This window comes from Siphateles boraxobius, unplaced genomic scaffold (assembly GCF_051911475.1).
Source record: "Siphateles boraxobius isolate OS27281-9 unplaced genomic scaffold, OSU_SipBor_1 35, whole genome shotgun sequence".
Lineage (NCBI taxonomy): Eukaryota > Metazoa > Chordata > Actinopteri > Cypriniformes > Leuciscidae > Siphateles > Siphateles boraxobius.
In genome coordinates this window covers 5,418,864-5,438,870 of record NW_027508975.1, presented here as the reverse complement: position 1 = coordinate 5,438,870, position 20,007 = coordinate 5,418,864, and the positions used below count along the sequence as shown (strand labels likewise).

The following is a 20,007-nucleotide window of genomic DNA, read 5'->3' as shown; positions in this document are numbered from 1 at the left end:
AGATATTTCTTTCATCCGTTTAAAAAATTGTTGATAAAATGAGATAAAAAAGCTTCCATTTTACTCTCAGCAGCCCTTTGTTTCAAATACATGTAAAAGTGCTTAATGTCTCACTCATAAAATCGACTGATAAAGAATTATGTTCTGGCAGCAGACCCTCTTTTGTGTGTGCTGTGTATCTCCTGTAAATAGGGCTATTATAAGTCAAAGGCGTTGAAGAAAAGCTGCAGATCGGTAACCCGCTGCTACAGAATGAGAGCTGTGCAGTTCAGAACAAAAGCGATGGAAGGAAGGCGAGTGGAGACAGAGAAAAGAGCTTTAGACAGTGGGAGGTGCAACAGGGCCACAGGGATTAAACAAGTCTTTGCCTTTAGAATGTGTTCAGTGACAGCCTGCCGTGAGACCAGCCGGTCCCCGGGGACTCGCAGAGACCAGACACAATCCTGTTTAATCACAGACACACACACACACACACACACACACACACACACACACACACACACACACACACACACACACACACACACATACATACTCACACACACACACACACACACACACACACATACATACTCACACACACACACACACACACACACACACACATACACATACACACACACACATACATACAAACACACATAAAGACACACACACACAGACACACTGGGCCACATACATCTCTCTCTCTCTCTCTCTCTCTCTCTCTCTCTCTCTCTCTCTAACTCTAAACCTTTTTTGTCACTGTTTAATGGAAGTGTCATAATGGTTATGAGCTAAAGTACACACATGTAGCCTATATTGTGTGTGTGTGTGTGTGTGTGTGTGTGTGTGTGTGTGTGTGTGTGTGTGTGTGTGTGTGTGTGTGTGTGTGTGTGTGTGTGTGTGTGTGTGTGTGTGTGTGTGTGTGTGTGTGTGTGTGTGTGTGTGTGTGTGTGTGTAAACAGTATATATAATTTTTTAAAAAAAATTTTTATTATACAGTTCATAAATTGTCGTTGTGGAATTATGAAAAATTGATTTGAAACTTTGTGTGAAAGATTTTTAGCTATTCACGCCTCTAAACATTTACACTTTTAGCATCTTGAAAATGTTTTTATCCTCAAATTTTTCCTAGATAATTCAGTATGTGTGTCCTGAGTGTAACCCATGACCTTGGCATTGTTAGTGCTATTCTTTACCAGGTGAAATATTGGTGAAATTTCATTAGAAATCTGTTCATTTTATATATTTATATTGAGTGTTTTAGAGTCATAGAGTGGACATTCAAGTAAAGCTCTTTAGGTTGTTACGCTCTAGACATTTTAAAATCATTATATATTTGGTTGAACAATCGTCATGCTGTAAATGTAGACACATCTGACCCTTGAAACAAAAAGTCAGGGTGAAGGGTAAATGTCTTTTGGCCGTTACTGCCATTTGAAATATAATAGGTGCCATTATGGGAATCAAAGAGCACTCCAGAAATGAGCAGTGTGTTGAAGTACTTAAGTTCTGTAATCTGCCACGCTGTGAACCTCTTTACCTGCGGTTAGTCCGGATGTTTTTTTAAATGCCATCTTAAAAGTAGCCAGCTTCTTCTATAATTCTCATCCTCAGCAAGATTGTGGGGGTCGACATTAAAGGGGAGCAGTGCTTTGGTTTCGCCACAGTTGAATGAAGAAGTAGCAGTTCAGAAGTGTGGAGCTGAAGAGTGGATTTGTTATCCCTTCCAGCCTTGCCTTTTAGATGTGAGCGGAGAGCATTAGCGGTAGAGAGACAGTCGAGAGGTTCACACCTCATGGAGCCATCTTCTTTTTCAGCCTCTCAATTAAAACATAGGGACCAACGCATGGGTGGGACGATTGTAGGATGTGAGATGGTCTTGAGCTTGCCGGGTGGTTATCTGTCTCTCACTGCATTTTTCTCACTCATTGCCTTTTAAAGGTCACCAGAAATGGGTTTTTGCCTCTAAGGTCTTGATTAATAAAAAATGTTTTTAGTTGTTTCTCGGTCGATGATTTGTTGCATCGAGTCGTTTGTGTTATTAAATCACTTAATTGCGTCTGACTTCCCTCACTCTGCGAAAAAACGATTGTGAGAAAAAGCTCATTTTCATTTGTTTACGAGCATGCGGTCGTACAGGGCCGACTCTGGTATCAGTTCATACGTGGCCCGGCAATAAAGACTTTATTAGTAAGTGTTGAGTTCATTACGAAGGCTGTGTATTTCCCTGCCTGCACACGTCAGATAACCTCCAGCCAACGAAGGCCACATCCCTCTGCTGTCACTTCGGAGCCCTGCCGAATTGATTCGGGTAATAAAATGACATTCCTGCCACAATATACGGATAGCCTTTAGTTGGAGAGCCCGTTAGGTGGTGGAGAGGGGCTTGTTTGAGCTTTATTTACACCCGCGTGTCACCGCGACTCACCCTCGTGATAAAACGTTTCAACAGATCTGTGGTGTGTTTGAAATGCCACGAGGCGAACACGGCTCAGGCGGGAATGGAAATGCCTAAAGGACAGCTTTTGTGGATTGCTAATTCAGTCACTATCTAGACTTGGGGTCAAAAGCCTCGTTACTGCAGCAATTATAACACTTACAGAAATGTGTTTGTGTCGTCCCGAGATGTTCTCGCGGGCTGATTGGACGCTAAGCAGAGTTTGTTTTTGAAGTATGTTACTACTTGACCTTGAGGTTTAAATTTGAACTACTTTAATTTGCTAAGCCTTTTCTCTTGTGTATCTGTGAGACATTGTACACGAGGATAAAAAATATTTTTGCTGCTTGTTCAATTTATTTAAGCATTCCAATTAAATTTGTAACATGGAAGTTAACTTAATTTGTGTTGGGACTACATGAATTACTTTTTGGTGAAACTTTAACTGAAACTAGGCAGGGAGCTGTAGTTTCCAGGATGCTTTAGTAAAAACTGTGTGGGGAGATTAAATGTTAAAATTAAGTGTATTTTATGTGTTTTAATGAGATGAGATAAAAGGGAGACTTGATAATGATTTAGATCTGTTTTTGTAATGTTGGGTTACCATTGTGACAGAAAGGAAAGCTTTTGCTTATTAGGACACATGAAGAGTGCATTTAATTTTTCTTTACTCTGAGTAGATTTCGAGTTGAGTGCGATTTCACTTTTTTCATTTTAAATAGTGTGTAATGTTGCTGTTGGTGCATGAACAGTATCTGCATAGTTGCTGCGCTGAAAGTTCAGCGTAAGCAGAGATATCGTCTTTTAAAAATCAGGAAGTTTAATGCCTACAAAAACGACTCGAACGGGACTACAACGAGATACTTCCCGGGTTTTATACGTAACTAACCCATAACCAACCCTCCCTCCGGAATATGCAAATAGGGGGCATGGACATATTTCTGTGGCTTTGTGGAAGAGGAAGAGTTATAGTGGAGAGCAGTAGCCATGCCGTCGAAAGTGTGTTATTTTCACCCAGCTGTCAGGTCTTCTGTGTTCGGGCTTCCTACGGACGCTGTAGTTCGTCAACTATGGCTACAATTTATGTTTGATTATGTTCCTGAAAATTACAATCGTAATTTAGCTCTCTGTGCTGTGCATTTTACGGAAGACAGCTTCCAGAATCTCCACGAATTCAATGCCGGATTCAACAACAAACTGTTACTAAAGCATGAAGCAGTTCCAACTTTAAAACCAGAGGCAGCAAATCAAATTTTTCGATTTGATTAAGAACGTAAACCAATGCCAACGCTGTTTGTTTATAGTAGCCAGTTAGTTTGATGCTATTTTGTGTGTATAAGACAAACATGTATAAAGTTCAAAAATTATATGTAATCGCAACAGCAAACTGCAGCTGCTGTTATCAGACGTTTTCACGTTCTGTTGGCATTTTAACACAGTTGCCACATGTACACCTAAAGAGAAAGATACACCGAGTAAACTAAGTTTTGTGAATAGATAAACGGTTGTTCATTATATCGATAAAACAATAACTTTAAAAAACGGTATTGCTCAGTTATAATAAATATTTAATCATGAGAAAACCGTATCTCAAAAGCTAACAAGCAGCAGTAGCATTTTCAAGTAACAGCGTATCGAAATTCTTGTAATAATAGTACAATAGAATAATAATAATACAAAAAAGTACCCTTCAGAAACGTTTTGTAAGAGCCGTGTTTGGGGAGGTTCTGCTTGACTCTCTTCATTGTCGCTTTCTGGGTCTGATTGTGGCTCAAACTGATACGGCAGTATTTACACCATTATTTACATTTGACTGGAGCACATGCAGCTTTCGCCTGTAAAGGTAATGGGCTTGAAGTTTCCGGACAACGTGCACTACGCAGTTTAGCCAATTGCAATACACCGGCCCAACTAACCAATCTGAGCCAATTGTCTGTTTCTGAGGGAGTGGTTTCATATAATCAGGAAGTCAAACGGTCGTTCAAATGACAGAGCAGAAAGCGGCTTACAATAAAGGTGAAATTTATGAAAAATAAGGCTTAAAAAAAAACCACGAAGACATGTTATATTGCACCCCATAAACACAATCATGCAAAGAAAAAAAGCAGTAAACCACCCCTTTAAATTAGCTTTATTCTATTGAATGTACATAAACAAATTATCTTTTCTCACAAAGAATTATTGAAATAAAACAAATTATAAAAAAAACATGTTGATGTAAGTTAATTGATTTATGTGGAACTAATGTACATGATCGTTCATTCAAAGACCAGATTAAAATAGACTTAAAGTGAAGGTGTGTGTATATATATATATATATATATATATATATATATATGCATGCACGCGCACACACACACACACACAGTATGTAGGTATATGGGAATGTCATTATTTATGTGGCAAATATTATGGGTTTGGAGGTGGGACTATTTGTTTGTTGGGCAATAAAGGACAAGTTAAATACTTGAAAAACCTGTTTGAAATTCCTTATTTTTGAAATTCGGTTTAGTAACACTAGTGCAGAAATGATATGCTCTATTATTCAGTTAAATTCAGGTTCTGGGGATGATTATCTTCAAGCGCAGTTGTCAGTCAGCCTTGACAGACTGACCTGCTAAACAGCCTAATTAAGTTAGACTAATTAACTTAATTAAGTCCCTCTCTCAGCCAGCTTTACCATGGAATACAATTTGTAAAGGAAATTAGGGTATTTCTTTATTATTATTTATCAAACATTGATTGCCACCTGACAATATCAAGGGCAAAATAACCTACCTTAATATAAGCAATTGCATTTTGGCTGGTTTTCAGCAGGTCTCCTTCAGTTTACCTTCTCACACTATTCTGAAGGCCAGTTGAATAAGTGTTCAATGGGGCTCTGAGTGGTCAGGCATAAACAGGTTATTGTAGCTGTGCACGAGGCATAAATGCAGTCAAAACCAAAGGTTAGCATTTCAAGATAAAGTAGCATGATCCTGAAAGTTACCTTGCACCCCTGCTTGCCCGTGAGTTGAATGGAGAGTGCTAAGACGTAGAAAAAAAAATCAATGCACCGGAGTCACGTCCATCACTTTAACTAGGCAAGCTGGATGCCTCATTCCCTCTGAGGGGCCAATTTTTAGAGTAAACAGGACCCTGGAGATGGCATGGCAAATTCCAGCTGTCCCGTTGGTCACTTTCTTAGTGCTTAGTGGGTTTTATTAACTCACTTACATTGCCTGTACGACAGGGTGGACCTGTAAAACCTTTCTGTGATGTAGAGGCTTTATGATTTGGTGAAATGGTGCAATTTACCACCAAAACCATTAACCTTTTAAAATGTTAAATGATTGAAATAGTTGGTCAAACTCACACTGAGGCAAGTTCCGCAGCAGAATTCTACCCGACAGTAAAAAGGCAGGTATGTCGCGAAAGTGCCACAAGAGTTTAGGGTGCCATTTGGGACAGGGCCTGACTGACTTTGAGTGAGTCATTAAATCATTCACTGAATCAACTTGTTTAAAAACACTTATTTGATCAGGATTGATACAAGTGGCCCGGTCCCAATGGCACACTGCATGTGCACTTGCGGCCTTGTGGACAAGACAAGACCGTAGAGTGTCCTATTTGTCATTTTTTTTATTTCACAAGGGTCGTTATGCACCCTCAGTGTACACTTTTGCCGAGCATTCACTGAATCAGTTTGTTCAAACACTTGTGACTGTCTTTATGAGTGAATCATTGAATCATTTATTCAACTGATGTGTTCCGATGCACAGATTAATTCAGGAATGAAACAACTGATTGTTTTTGAGTAAATCGATGAATCATACATCGATTCGTTTTAAAACACAGATTCTTTCAGAAACACAACTACTGTGTTTTCTGACTAGTTTGTCCAAACATTGCAAGATAAGGGAGTGTTTGGGAAGCATGTGTGCGATTTAGTTTGGAGCCACTTATAGTGCAGAAATAACATAACAGACCTGGTTTAATGTCTGAATTTATCGGTTGACCTAGGTAGAGCCTTTACTGTCTTTTAATTTTAGTTTATCATAATTAGCTACAAGACAAATACACTGTAAAAAAATTCTATGTAAAATAATTGTAAAATACTGGCAGCAGAGTTGCCAGCAATCTATTGTAATTCTATGGTAAGAATACTGTGAAATTGCTTTACAGCTTAATACCATAAAAACATTTTTTTTACTGTAAAATACTGGCAGCAGAGTGGCCAGCAATATACTATAATTATACAATATTAATACTGTGAAATTACTTTACAGCCATTTACTGAAAAAAAATACATGCAGTACATTTCTGTAATTATTTCAATTTACAAGACACTCTATTAACCCAGTGAGGTAAAAACAGCCCTATTTGGATCATTTGGGCAACACAGCTCTAGGTCAAAAAGGGAACCCCAAAAAAGGTTGTAAATTAATATCATGCAGAAAATTACTATAGTAAAACAGTAATAGGTTAGTAATAGGCTAATAAAAAAGTGAACATTTATTTATAAGCAAGAATACCCAAAATGGACAAAAATATAGTAAAAGCAACATGAATATTAAAACAAATAAATAATAATAATTAAAAGTGCAGAAAAGAATGCAAACTCAAACTCTGTTGTAGTTGCGAAATTCAACTCAAACAAAATTGCATGTAAATGTTTAATAATAAATAATCTTGATTATTACAACAAACTCTACAGCCAAAAACATCAGGCTGAGTGCCACCAAGAAATTCACAGTCTGAAAGCCTTAATCAACACTGAAATTTGGGAATAAATGATGTATTACAGTGAATCAATACGATGTATCCTTCTCCGTTTAATGCATTTATAATCACTCACTTATAAGCACTCTCAACCGCTTGTTCAGTTCCAGTTCCTCAGTCCCCGTTCAAGTGATTTGGATGGAGACAAAACACTCTGACCAAAACCTTCAGTTTTAAAATATTGTGTTCCTCGCTGCAGTCAGTTTCAACGTTCTCTCTTATGGGATTCGAAGTGTCATTAGTGGCGTGAACACAAACAAGTTTGTTTCAGGCGCCACTTTTTCAGTTTCAGTTCTTCCCACTCACCAAAGTGGCTGTCCATTTTTTTTTTTTTTTTTACTCTTTGCTGCAGTCTGTTTCAAAGTTCCCTCTCCTCTCTGCTTTGATTAGTTTTCTTCTATTTTCCACACATAATCCTGTCATGAGCCACAAACATGGATAGGCGAAACTTACTCCTGTGCATTGCGTACTACTGTGCAAAACCGTAATACATAAATACAGTATATTAGTGTTGAAAATGGACTGTAAATTAACTATTAAGCAGTTGCTTATTGTGAACAAATATTGCCCAGAATGCATTGTTTTCTGCAGCACTGTTTTTTTTAATGGAAAACAGTGTTACTGTTTTTTTTACAGCATTTTTTTAGTGTAAAACTAGAAGGATCGTTTAAATAAGTTGATGACACGCGTGAAGTAGCACTTCTCAACCCACCAGACAACAACAGCAGAATAGGTAGAGGAGGCATTTCCCTCCGCATGCATTATTAATAAACAACCAGGAATTGCCTTATCACACTCCTCAAAGGTGACATTGAACATAACAAGTCTGTACAACCCTCTGACCTCTTTGCTTTAAGTGCATTAAGTCTTGGACCATAAGTGTACAGTATACGCACTGCCTTGTTTAATGTGGCTGTATATGATGGGATATCCACCCAATCTGCTGACATAGGAAGATGCTGAAAAAACTATAGGGGTTGTCTCAACACCTGCAAACACACTAACAGATCTGTTCAAAAATTGATTCTCTCACACTCCCATATGCACATATACCGACCGGCACACTGTTTAACAAATGCAGCCTTAGAGGAGTGTTACTGTGTGATGCTATAAATCACATTAATGAGGATCAGCAGACTGCATACTGTTCATAACAGAAAGGCCACACACACATAGTCCGTCTTGAAGTCTCCATTCTATCCTTAAAGGGATGGTCCACTAAAAAATGTAAATTTGCTCATCGTTTACTACATTTCAAACCTTTGTCTTTCATAAAACTCAAGTTTTATGCCCATTTTTAATTAGATTTTTTAATATATTTTAATTATATTAATTATTTTTATATGTCATGTGTACTATCTTTTTAAAAAGCCTTCCTAACCATCAGGGACTGATAAGACAGTCAATTCACACAAGCTGGCATAGGTGTTTGCTACTCGGCAGATGCACCTGCGAGTGCGTGTTTTAGCTGCTACTTTATTAGGGTGTTCTTTATTGCTCCTGCTTTTGTACTGGATGTTGTTTAGCTTTTAGTTCGCCATTCATTTATTTGCTGAGAGCCTCCATCCATGCATGTAGGCATGTAACCAATTTCCCCGCAGAGTATGAGCACTTACATTTATTTGTGATTTAATATTTCACCAGAAATTGGAAATGGAGAGAAAGTAGCTCTTCCTTTCCATATACCACACCTCCTCCCCGCAACATTGGCTCTTATCAGATGCAAGTAAAAAAAAAAAAGAAGAAAAAAAAAGGAAAAATCTCTGGCTTGTGCATTTTACTGCTGATTTAATTAGCCATCTCTTGGTAAGTTCACCTCAGTATCTGTCACACCTCACTAAAATGAAAATCCATTCTCTGGGAAAAAAGGTAGATTAATGAATGCCCTTTGTAATAAATGAAAATGGGAAGCGCAAATATGCATAGTCATGAAATTTAATTGTGCTTTCTGGTGATTGGGTTTTGCTGGGAGAGGGTGTGTGAGAGAAAAGGCGATAGGGCCAGAGGTGGCTCAATGTAGCGCGTAACGCACAGCTTCAGCTGCCTAATGAAGCGAGTGTTTATGACTGAATGCAATTGTGTCATATCCACTACAGTGAAACACACACACGTCCTTAGGTTTGTGCTTACAGACTACCATCACACTCAATTTGTTGTACTCGTGTTCCAACCTGGACATGCAAGTTTGATTTTCATGAAAACCAACACAATCTTAATGTATTTATTAATGTCCCTTATACCAACCAAGTTTGCATTTATTTGATCAAAAATAGTTCAACTTTAACATTGTGAAATATTATCACAATTTAATAGAACTGTTTTCTATTTTAATGTTTTAAAATGTAATGTCTTCCTTTGATGGCAAAGCTGAATTTTCAGCATCATTACTTCAGTCTTCAGTGTCACATCAAAAATCCTTCTAATATGCTGATTTGTTGCTCAAGAAGCATTTCTATTAATGTTGAAAAGAGTTATGCTGCTGATATATATTTTTGTTTGTTATTTGCTGTCACTTTTGAAAGTATTACTTTATTTTTAATCTCAAAAAAAATACTGGAAAGTTGTAATCTGATTGGTTTATTTGCACAACTTCTGGAAGTAAGGTTATGGATTTGTATCAGTTCGCCTAGTCATGTTTGCAAGGTACCAAAAACCTTTATTTATTTATTTTTTCGATGCAGTTGAATTAGATAATCATTTGCAAATCTGCTTTTTTGCTTCATAGTCTCTTTTTTGGCAGTCTATATATATATATATATATATATATATATATATTCTACTATGTTCTGTTTTTGTTTTTAATTTTATACTTTTTTATGTCTGCCTATTATTTGTGGTATAATATATTTCAAATAAAATTGCCATTAAATAAAATAAAAAATACCGATCAGACTGTCTCTTCCTGTGTAGGCGGTCGTTGAAAAAACTGCAAAGTGAACCCAAAACTTTTGCTGTTTAGTCAAAGTACTGGCTACGCAAGTCTAGCCCTCTCTGGGCGCTTATAGCTTTATCAAATTACTCTGACTGGTAAATATTTTTCCACCATCTATATGAAGAGAGATGGTTAGGAGAGGTCATGAATAATCCCGCAGCCTGATAGCACACTCTCTCTCTCTTTCTCTTTTTTCCGTCTGCCTGAAGACACCCATTGGTTCAAACCACAGCGCTTCATTTTCTCTAGATGTCTTTCCTGTTTCCTTACATGCTGCGTGTTTTCATCATCGTTGTGGGACATCAATCTGTCTTCCACGGTGCATTGCAGACACGCGGCGACACCTATCAAAGGGGAGGAGGTCGGAAAGCCGCTTCTTTCCCTTCGCCACATAAAAGCTGTGTATTCAACATGATTGCACAAATAAATACAATAAAAGCAGAAAATGCGATAAAGAAATAAGTCATACTAATTAGCCCGCTAATTCTTTGAGGACTGTGCCAGCTTGATAAAGGATGCTAAAGCTTATTAAAGTAAAAGCAGCGTTGTAAATTTTTTATTATTTTTGTCATTTTTTTCTGCACAGCTTTATTTTAATCCCACTTTATGAAGTTTGCTGCGTGTAGTGTGGGTGGGTGGGAAGAAAAAAGGAAGGGGGTTTGATTGTGTCGCTCTAAGGCAGCAGGGGTCTGCGACTCAGATGCATTAACACGCCACAGGCCTTTGTTGCCACCTAGGGTCCAGACCACGCTCTCGCTTTTCCTCCGACGTTGCTCGCCTAAACTCTCCCTTACGCTGCCGCACATTTCTCTTTCTCTCTCACTATTTCACACGAGTTGTGTTTTTTTTTTTTTTTTTTTGCCCTTTAAAAATCTAAAATGCAATTAGAATGAAGAATGTGGCATTTCATTATCATACATGTATAAGCAGTAGCCAGAGGGCTGGCTGCCTCATGGAGAGTGAATGGCAGAATGAAGGCTCCAGCTTTCCCTGGAGGAGAGTGATGGAGATATCCCACAAAGCCACTGCCTGTCAGCGTGATCGGGCCCGCAGTGGGCCAGCGTCTCCACGATGTCTCTGCCTCACAAAGCAAATGTCACACTGTCAGCAAAATGAGCACCCTGTTTAAAAAAAAAAAAGATTTGAAATGGGAGCTTTATAGAGTCAAGAATTATTTGTATTGTGACGTACATATCACAGTATTCTGCAAAGTGTTTTCGTGTGTGTGTGTGTGTGTGTGTGTGTGTGTGTGTGTGTGTGTGTGTGTGTGTGTGTGTGTGTGTGTGTGTGTGTGTGTGTGTGTGTGTGTGTGTGAGAGAGAGAGAGAGAGAGAGAGAGAGTCCTGTTCTCCTTTACCCCATAGCTGTGGTTCTCCTAACTTTTCAGATGCATTGATCAAATCAAAACAGGAAGTGCCGACAGTGGGGTTTTTTTGTTTTGTTTTTTAAGCATACTGTCAATTTCTGTTTAAGCTTAATGTGTGAGCAATATAATGCCTTGCTTGATTAATATCAATTTCGGTTTTTGCAGTTATGAGAACTCGTGGTGCTGTTAGACCCCTCATTAGTCTCTTTTGCAGGTCTGTTAATCAGACCAGCATCCCAAACCACAACATAAAATAACATTTCAAATTAAATCCAATGGAATTTGTTATTATGCAAAATTTGCTGTCCAGTTCAAACGCATTGATACTAAATATATTTTTTAATTTGTGAAATCAGCAAGTGCAACTAAGTGCAACATTAGTCAACTTCTCAGTATCACATTGCAGTAGTAATAATGTACCGTATTAAAATTATATAAAGGTTGCACTTCATTTTGATGGTGCATTTTAGACATTCTACCTACTATAAGTAACATTGCAAATCCATGTCAACATACTCTGAGTATTAGTAGACTGTTAGGTTATGGTTAGGTTTTAGGGTTTGGGTTAGAGGAAAAAATTGACATATTTGCAGTTACTTAGTAGATTGTCTGTCGGGGGAGTATTGCAATAAAGAGTTAGCAGCTATTACCAGACAGTCTGCAAATACCATGTGAGTTAGTTCACATGTAGTTGTAAAGTTACTTAGTATAATGTCTAAAGTGGACCATTGAAATAGTGTTACTAATATAAATATTTATGAAAAAATATCATAAATGTATTCATACTTAAATTCTCTCTTTTTTTGCTTTGTTTACTGCTAAGCAATGTGTTGCTGGTCTCCCATGTCTAGCACACCAAGGAGTGTCCAAGAGCCCTGGTTTCACCCTGCCCACATGAATAAACACTAAATCACAAACGGGCCATAGCGTGTGGGTCAACGAGTGAGTGTTTGTGTCCATGGGAGTTTGAAAAAACTCAATCGAGGCACTCCATGAGATTGTTAGCATGAACCGGACCACCCTCCCCTCTTGTATCCCTTTTAAGTGCTGACTGGCCTGATGATAACGTATGGCACCAGAAGTAATTGGAAAATTGGCAGGCTTGTCAGAGAGATTTGGTGGATGGCACAGGCTGATCCGGCAGCAAGGTTCATGAGGTGCCGTCCCACCATGAGATTTATATCTCCGCACGGCCCGGCAACGGCAAAGAACCCAGAGTTCAGGAAAAAGTAACTCATTTTTCATAAGGCCTAGCTGCATATCAAAAGTCATCCACAGACAGAGACAAGACTCATATGGGAGAGACATTGCTGAATAAAGCAAAGCTGTCTGTCCAGATTAACTGCTGAGATGGCTCCTGAAGCCACGTACTGGGCGTGTATCACAATTCTGATCTTTGTATGTCTGAAAATTACGCTGGCCTATAGCAGTTTTCTTTTACATATGGAACACATTTCCCATATATTGAGGCCATACTTTTTTTCAACCTTATACCATGTAATTACTATGTTGTTACTATATTCGTTGGATTTGCTTCTATAAATGTATTAATTGCCCTAAGGAACACTAGATGCTTTTGATGAGATGTCTGAAAACTATAGCAAATTTAGTTTCACATATATTGTTACCATACTTTTTTACATGGTTACTACTATGTAATTACTAGGTTATTACTATGTTACTATACTGCTTCTATAAATGTATTACTAGTTCTAAGAACAGTAGATACTTTAAATGAGATGTCTGAAAATTATGACCTATAGTAGTTTCCCATATCTTGTTCATACTTTTTTTACAAGCTTATTACTAAGTAATTACTAGGTTATTACTATAATGTTACTATATTCATTGGATTTGCTTCTATAAATGTATTAATATTTCTAAGGAAAAATAGATGCTTTTAATGAGATGTCTGAAACCTATGACCAATTGTAGTTTCCCATATATTGTGGCCATACTTTTAAAAGGTTATTGCTATGTAATTACTAGGTTATTATTATGTTTTCTATAAACATTGGATTTGCTTCTATAAATGTATTATTTCTAAGAAACAGTAGATGCTTTAAATGAGATGTCTGAAAACGACGATCTATGGTAGTTTCCCATATATTATGGCCATTCTTTTTTACAAGGTTATTAATGTGTGATTACTAGGTTATTACTATGTTACTTTATTCATTGGATTTGCTTCTATAAATGTATTGATTGCCCTAAGGAACAATAGATGCGTTTAATGAGATGTCTGAAAACTGACATGTTGTTGTTTTTTTCTCATATATTGTTGCCATACTTTATTGTTGCCATACTAAGTTTATTACTATGTAATTACTAGGTTATTACTATGTTGTTACTATAATGTTGTTGATATATTGAATTTGTATGCCATAAAAAATGCAATAATAGCTCTAAGGAACAGTGGATGCTTTTAATGAAATGTCTGAAAAAACTATGACCTATATTAGTTTCCCATATATTGTGGCTATACTTATATAATAAGGTCATTAGTAGGTCATTACTATGTAATTACTATTCATTGGATTTTCTTCTATAAATGTGTCAATAGCTCTAAGGAACAATAGATGCTTTTAATGAGATGTGTGCTCTTGATTCTTTCTGTAAGTAAAGCTATGAATCATCATGTGCTTCTCAGCTTCTTTTAGTATAGTGTGTGGTCAGGGCTCTGCCATCACACATGACTGTGCGTAGATGTGTTTATTAACCTTTGCAGGAGGGGATAATTGCATCTGTCAGACTCACTTAAAAGCTGAGATGGCCGTCATTTCCTGTTTGTCGTCTCCTCTAAATTTGCAGGTTGTGTAAATGATTCTGGCATGACGTTTGCTCTTTGTTCACTGCAGTAGAGGTGTTAAAATTATCATTATTCAGAGTGAAGCTTTGCATGTTGAAATACAGTTTAAAACTGGGTTTGTTGCTAGTGAATTTCTAGTAACATACATTTAACCCTCTGAGGTCTAAGAGGTTTTTGGGGTCCTTCAGGTGTTCTGACATTTGTGCTTTTTTCAGTTATTTATAAGCATGTTAATGGCAAAGGTGTAAATTCACTCTATATAGCACAAGAGGGGCTACCGTAATATGTGAGCAACATGTACATGTTTGTATTTTTTTAGAGAATAATGTTTATGCGTGGTCATTGAAAAAAACTAAAACTTAAAGTGTCTGAAATAAGGCCTCAAAACACATACTAAATATGTGTCTACAAGACTTTTGACTAATGGGTGTTGTTGCCTAGAATTTTTGCTTCAAAATGATCTGAAAATCATCCTGCCTAATCATTTACACAAAACAATACATTGATTTAAATTTTATAAGACACCTTTTGTTTGGAAAGGCAATATGCGTGGAGGCGTGTTCACACCTGAGAAGACAAAGGCCAGATAATGTGCCACATTCATAATGAGCTGCATATTAATTAGCCCTTTCACATAGCTGTGTCACAGGGTCCCAAAGTATGCAAGGACAAAAGAAATGATCTATATATACATATTTTACAATTGGAAATTGTAACCAATTACAAATAGGTTACAATTACAACAAAAATTATAATTTTAACAATATTTCAAGTGTATTTCTTTGTAGAAAGTATACATTTTATCATACGTATTAAAAAAGGTAAGGATTCATTAGTTTGAATATTGGAACAAACACTATAATAACATCTTAGTTGATAATTCAATATACCTACTTTATTTTTGACAAAACATCATACTATAGTATATTTAACTATGAGCAGGAATTGGTGAACAAAAGCGTACCTATTTAATGTGACAGTAGTCTTTTTTAGTCAAAACTTTATAATCTATCCAAAACTAATCACACAATCTTGTCTAAACATTCATATTTAGTCTTTGTTACAATATTTGGAACATATTGTGTATGATATATTAGCATATACATGTGAATTTGCAGTTTGTTGCTTATACAGACATTTTATTTCAACATATTTCAGTCTATTTTTAGTCATCTTAGTAGCAATATAGTTTGGATGTGTTCATGTAAAAATAGCGTTTACTAATGTAGGCGAGAGTGAATGAACGGCACAGACACGCGCTGTATAACTGTAGTAAATAAAGCGCGCACGCGCCTGTGCCGTTCATTCATCATTTGGCCTACACACAGACACGCAATTCATATTTAAACAGTCTTTTTGCGGTTTACAGTCAGACACTATTCAATATCGCGATTAGAACAAAGCACTTAAAGCTATAGTATACAATGTTAAAAATCGGGCGAGAAAGCCTGAGACGTTAGGGAAGTTTTAAAAATCATCCCGCCCCTCCACACACACACACCCCTCCCCTCTGTGCTACCCGATCCCTCCCAACGGGAAACAAATTGAACAACGTCACTCAGTCAAGCTGTGATCACCGGTAGTAAACATCGGAAACACATCGGTAAAATTGCCTTTAGACACTTGAACTTAGTTGCTTCATCAACAATTCAATGTCACGTTTGAGTTCACGTCAACGCAAGATTAGCAACACATGAAATGTTCTAAACTCCCCACCACCATTAATATAATACTACTAGTATTACTAAGGTTTTCAGTAATTGTTATTGCAGCACATAGCGCATCTTAATCAAATTTCGATCGGCTCGAACAGAAACCCGCTAGGCCTACTGAAATATATTCAAGGACTTAAAGAAATATAATTACTTTGACCCGTGATAGGCGATGCTAAACGGCTAACATTCCAATGCCAACCCGCAGCAGGAGCAAGTTGTCAAACTGATAAAAAGCTATTTATGTAACACGTCACAACATAAAAGTATAAATAAATGTTTACCTGCTCAACAAAAAATTTGCCGTGTCAGCGTCGGTCTTCAGTCCCAGATCTTCCTGAAGCTTCCTCCAACGGTCAATGGTGGACCCTATATTTATCCTACTCAAAGTTCGGCATTCTTCACATTTTTTTTTTTATCTCTGCTCGTTCCTCTAATGACTTTCTCTTTCGTCCTAACTTTACTGTAGGGGCAAGCAGGGGACGCTTGCTGCTTTTTTTTTTATCCATTGCTGATATGCTACTTAGCTACCATAGACTGTCAGCTGCTTACGCGTGCAATTTCATGCCGCAGGAGGGGGGCGGGGGCGGGTGCGGTGGAGACGCGAGCGCCAGGCGGAGTTTCAAGTGCAGCTGGTAATTGGATGAGAGCAGTTGACCAATGTAAGCTGTCCGGCCGGACAGCTTACATTGGTCAACTTCTCTGCGGCTGTACAGCCAATAGAGAGAATGGATTTTTTTCATTCTTTTTTCTATTCATATTGTTAGGATTGTACTATATAACAATAACCAGAATCTAAACGAGGATATTAATAATGAACAATCTTTGAAATCGTATACCATAGCTTTAAGAATAAATGACTTACTACATCAGCTGGATCCGTAGCTCCTCGAAATGAAACTACCAGCACTTCTGGTACATTTTCCAGGCTTATTAGATAGTAGTTTTGCTCACAGCGTAGGGATACGCTGTGTACACAGCTGTAGTAAGATACTGACTAAACATGATGTGTTTTATAATCCAGCTGGTGGGCGTTGGCATGTTTGAATGGCTTGCCTTAGAACATTTGCGTTTGAATACCGCACGCTCTCCGTGGGTGTGGCACATTAACGCGTAATCAGGTATAATGAGCTGGAAAGAAAAAGACTGACATCTCTCTCTTTTCATACAGATTACATAAACTGAGAATATTTGTTTTTTATATAAATTAATTCACACTCGTGCCTGTATGACAAGCATTCGCGGAATTATAGTTAATTTTCGGACGCGTTTCAGAATGGACTTAACTGACAGAGAGAAGGCAGAACGCGCATCATGTTTTTTTTTTTCTTTATTTGGCGACAAGCACAACACTTTATTTTTATTGTGAGTATCCACAAAAAAAATAGACACTTATCATGATCTAATGATGTACAACACTTAATATGTAAGATCAAAATCAACAGAGTATTTTGAGTTTCTTTTGCACTGATAAGAAAAAAAGCGAGACTATCGCGCCCGTGCGATAGCCGACCTCAGAGGGAAAAGAAAAGAAAATGGACACGGCCTAGCTGTCTTTAAATTCGTCGTGTTTTTTGTCACACTTTATATTAGGTATCTTTAACTACTATGTACTTACATTTAGATTGAGTCCATCAACATCCCCAAAGCTCGCACAGTCGTTTACCTCTTTGTGGGTTCGACATTTTTCTCGGTAACATTAGGCACTTTTGATCTCATCAATGGAGCTTAATAAGATACTTTTTTTTATTTTTCAGGAGGAAGAACCACAAGAGGTTGATGAAGAGTCTATGAAGGAGGAAACGGAAGAGCAAGAGATCCCAGACTGAAAAACTCTCGTTACCTTATCGTTGCCTCACGTGAAATAATCGTCTTGCCTACACAGTCAGCACCATCACCTCATTTCCTGCTGAATAGTGGGATGCAAAATAACTTTCACAAATTAAATCAACAGTCGAGAACTGCCACTGCTTCACAAGACTGAAACTTTCCTCCCTTGTTAACCAGGAATTGATCAAATGACCACAATTGCCAGCTTAAAAAATTGTCAACGCTGTGATCTCTCTATATTTTTTCAAATATATAGGGTATTGTAAAGAGTCAATGTATGTTCAAGTCCACCGTCATGAATGAATTTCAGAGTTCAACCCAGGGAATCTTTGGAGTGCTGGAAGAACAGCAGGATCTAATGCCAATGCAGCTGATCATGATCTTCATATGAGCCCATTTTTACCTTGAATATTCTATGCCCACTCAAAGCCTGTTTTTTAAAGGTTATTTTTCATACACTAATTAACATTTCCCATGACTCATGGATGTGAATATCATACTGGTGTTGTGTGTCCAGAGTTTCTTCAAGCAATGTTTCTGTTATACAGCAATTGCACACTATTTGTTCCTGTCCCGTAAACATCTCTTTGTTTATCAGCCTTTTATATTTGCTTTAGTTTTTATTTTATTCCATATTGTTTAAACACCAACATATTATAGTGTTATAATTAACTTGCATTGACGTTGCATTGAAACTGACAGTTAGTGGCTTGTGTTATATAAATAATTCCTTACTTCCTGGTGGTAAGAGCAAAGTCTATTTTATTATTTTTTACAAATATCATTTTTATACCTACAGTATATTCCAGAACATCCTTTATCATTGACAGTGTTATTGTCCATGCTCATGTTTGAGGCAATTCTCAGTCAATTGTTGTTTTTTTTTAAATCTGCCTCAACACTTGAGTTCCAGACAAGTCTGTATTTGGGTACTTAAAAAAAAGTAATAAACATTACTTGTGGTTTTTGAAGTTATTTTTATCATTATTATTATTTTTGTTGTTATTGCAACAGCACCATAACTATTTAGATTCTGTCCAGATAAAAGGCAGGGCACTCAGAAAAAGCCAAGAGACGGAAGTGCACTTTCCACAAAAAGGGTACAAAATCGGACGTGCAACTCCTACAAGTTTTTCTTTTTCTACATGCGGTCAAATAAAGGAGATGATAATGCTTCAGAAAATTTTGATGATCAACCTTGGAAAATAAAACCAGTTATGCAGTATTTAGTTGGAAATCGTGTTTGGGAGATGTTTATATACTGGTTTAATTCATTTCTGATTTTTCTAGTGATAGCAGTACATGTTAAATTAACATGCATATATATGGATAAAAAGTTGCTGAGCAAAGCTCTCCTCGACTGAACATGAAGTCACCATCACAGGTGCATATATATATATATATATATATATATATATATATATATATATATATATATCTGTGTGTGTGTACTGTATAGATGTATTAATGTTTGTAGTCCCACCATGATGCTTCAATGCTTCAAATGGCGTTATTTTGCAAATGTATTGTGGGATACAGCCGAGAAGACATCACATGAGACTGTGACAAGGGGGATACAGACATTTCATGTATTTAAATCTGACTATTTAAAATGCAAGATTAATTTTATGTTAGGAATTAGTTTAACTAATCTATTGGTTGTCACCAAAAAAAAAAAAAGGGAATTGATGTCTGAAATGCTTTAAAATATAAAATAGGGCATCAAAGTGTACCATTTTCGTGGTGAGTGTTCAGATCTTATGAAATATCTTGGAGTGTAATGCTTTGATAATGAAAGCATTACTTTATCACTCCAATGATATACGAGTTCAAAGATGTTTCTCAAGGGTTCAGTGGCGCTTGCCGGTGGGCAAACCAACAGAAAATCGTCTTTATCCAGCTCTGTCGTGTCTTACTCACAGTGCACATGTCATTTAACCATTCCCTCACACCACAGGAGCGAAAGAAGACCGTAAATGCCATTTTATCTTAGCATCTCATTGCCTCACGAAGCTTCTTCTCCCCTCACCCTGTTTGGAATCTGGCTTGCATTCTGATATTAATGCATCGAGGGGTGTAATTCCAATTTGTTCCAAAGCAACTATTAATTTGCCCATTTCAGGGCCGTGCAGGAGGAACCCCTGTAAGGCCACTGAACCATGAAAGACATTATCTG

At 37.2% G+C, this 20,007-nt stretch overlaps 1 protein-coding gene across 4 annotated transcripts in view; it reads left to right on the top strand.

The window, feature by feature from the left end:
* phf14 (PHD finger protein 14) overlaps positions 1–18,802 on the top strand; it is a 101,581-nt gene extending 82,779 nt beyond the window's left edge. For 2 of the 4 annotated variants that reach the window (XM_077196074.1, XM_077196072.1), the window contains exon 18: positions 17,759–18,802. In XM_077196074.1, coding sequence (XP_077052189.1) covers positions 17,759–17,830 — 72 coding nt within the window. In that variant the 3' untranslated portion in view covers positions 17,831–18,802. Of the gene's footprint in view, positions 1–12,303; positions 13,890–17,758 lie in introns of those variants that run through there. The other 2 variants (XM_077196073.1, XM_077196071.1) reach the window with 2 other exon arrangements.
* Positions 18,803–20,007: the final 1,205 nt, after the last annotated feature.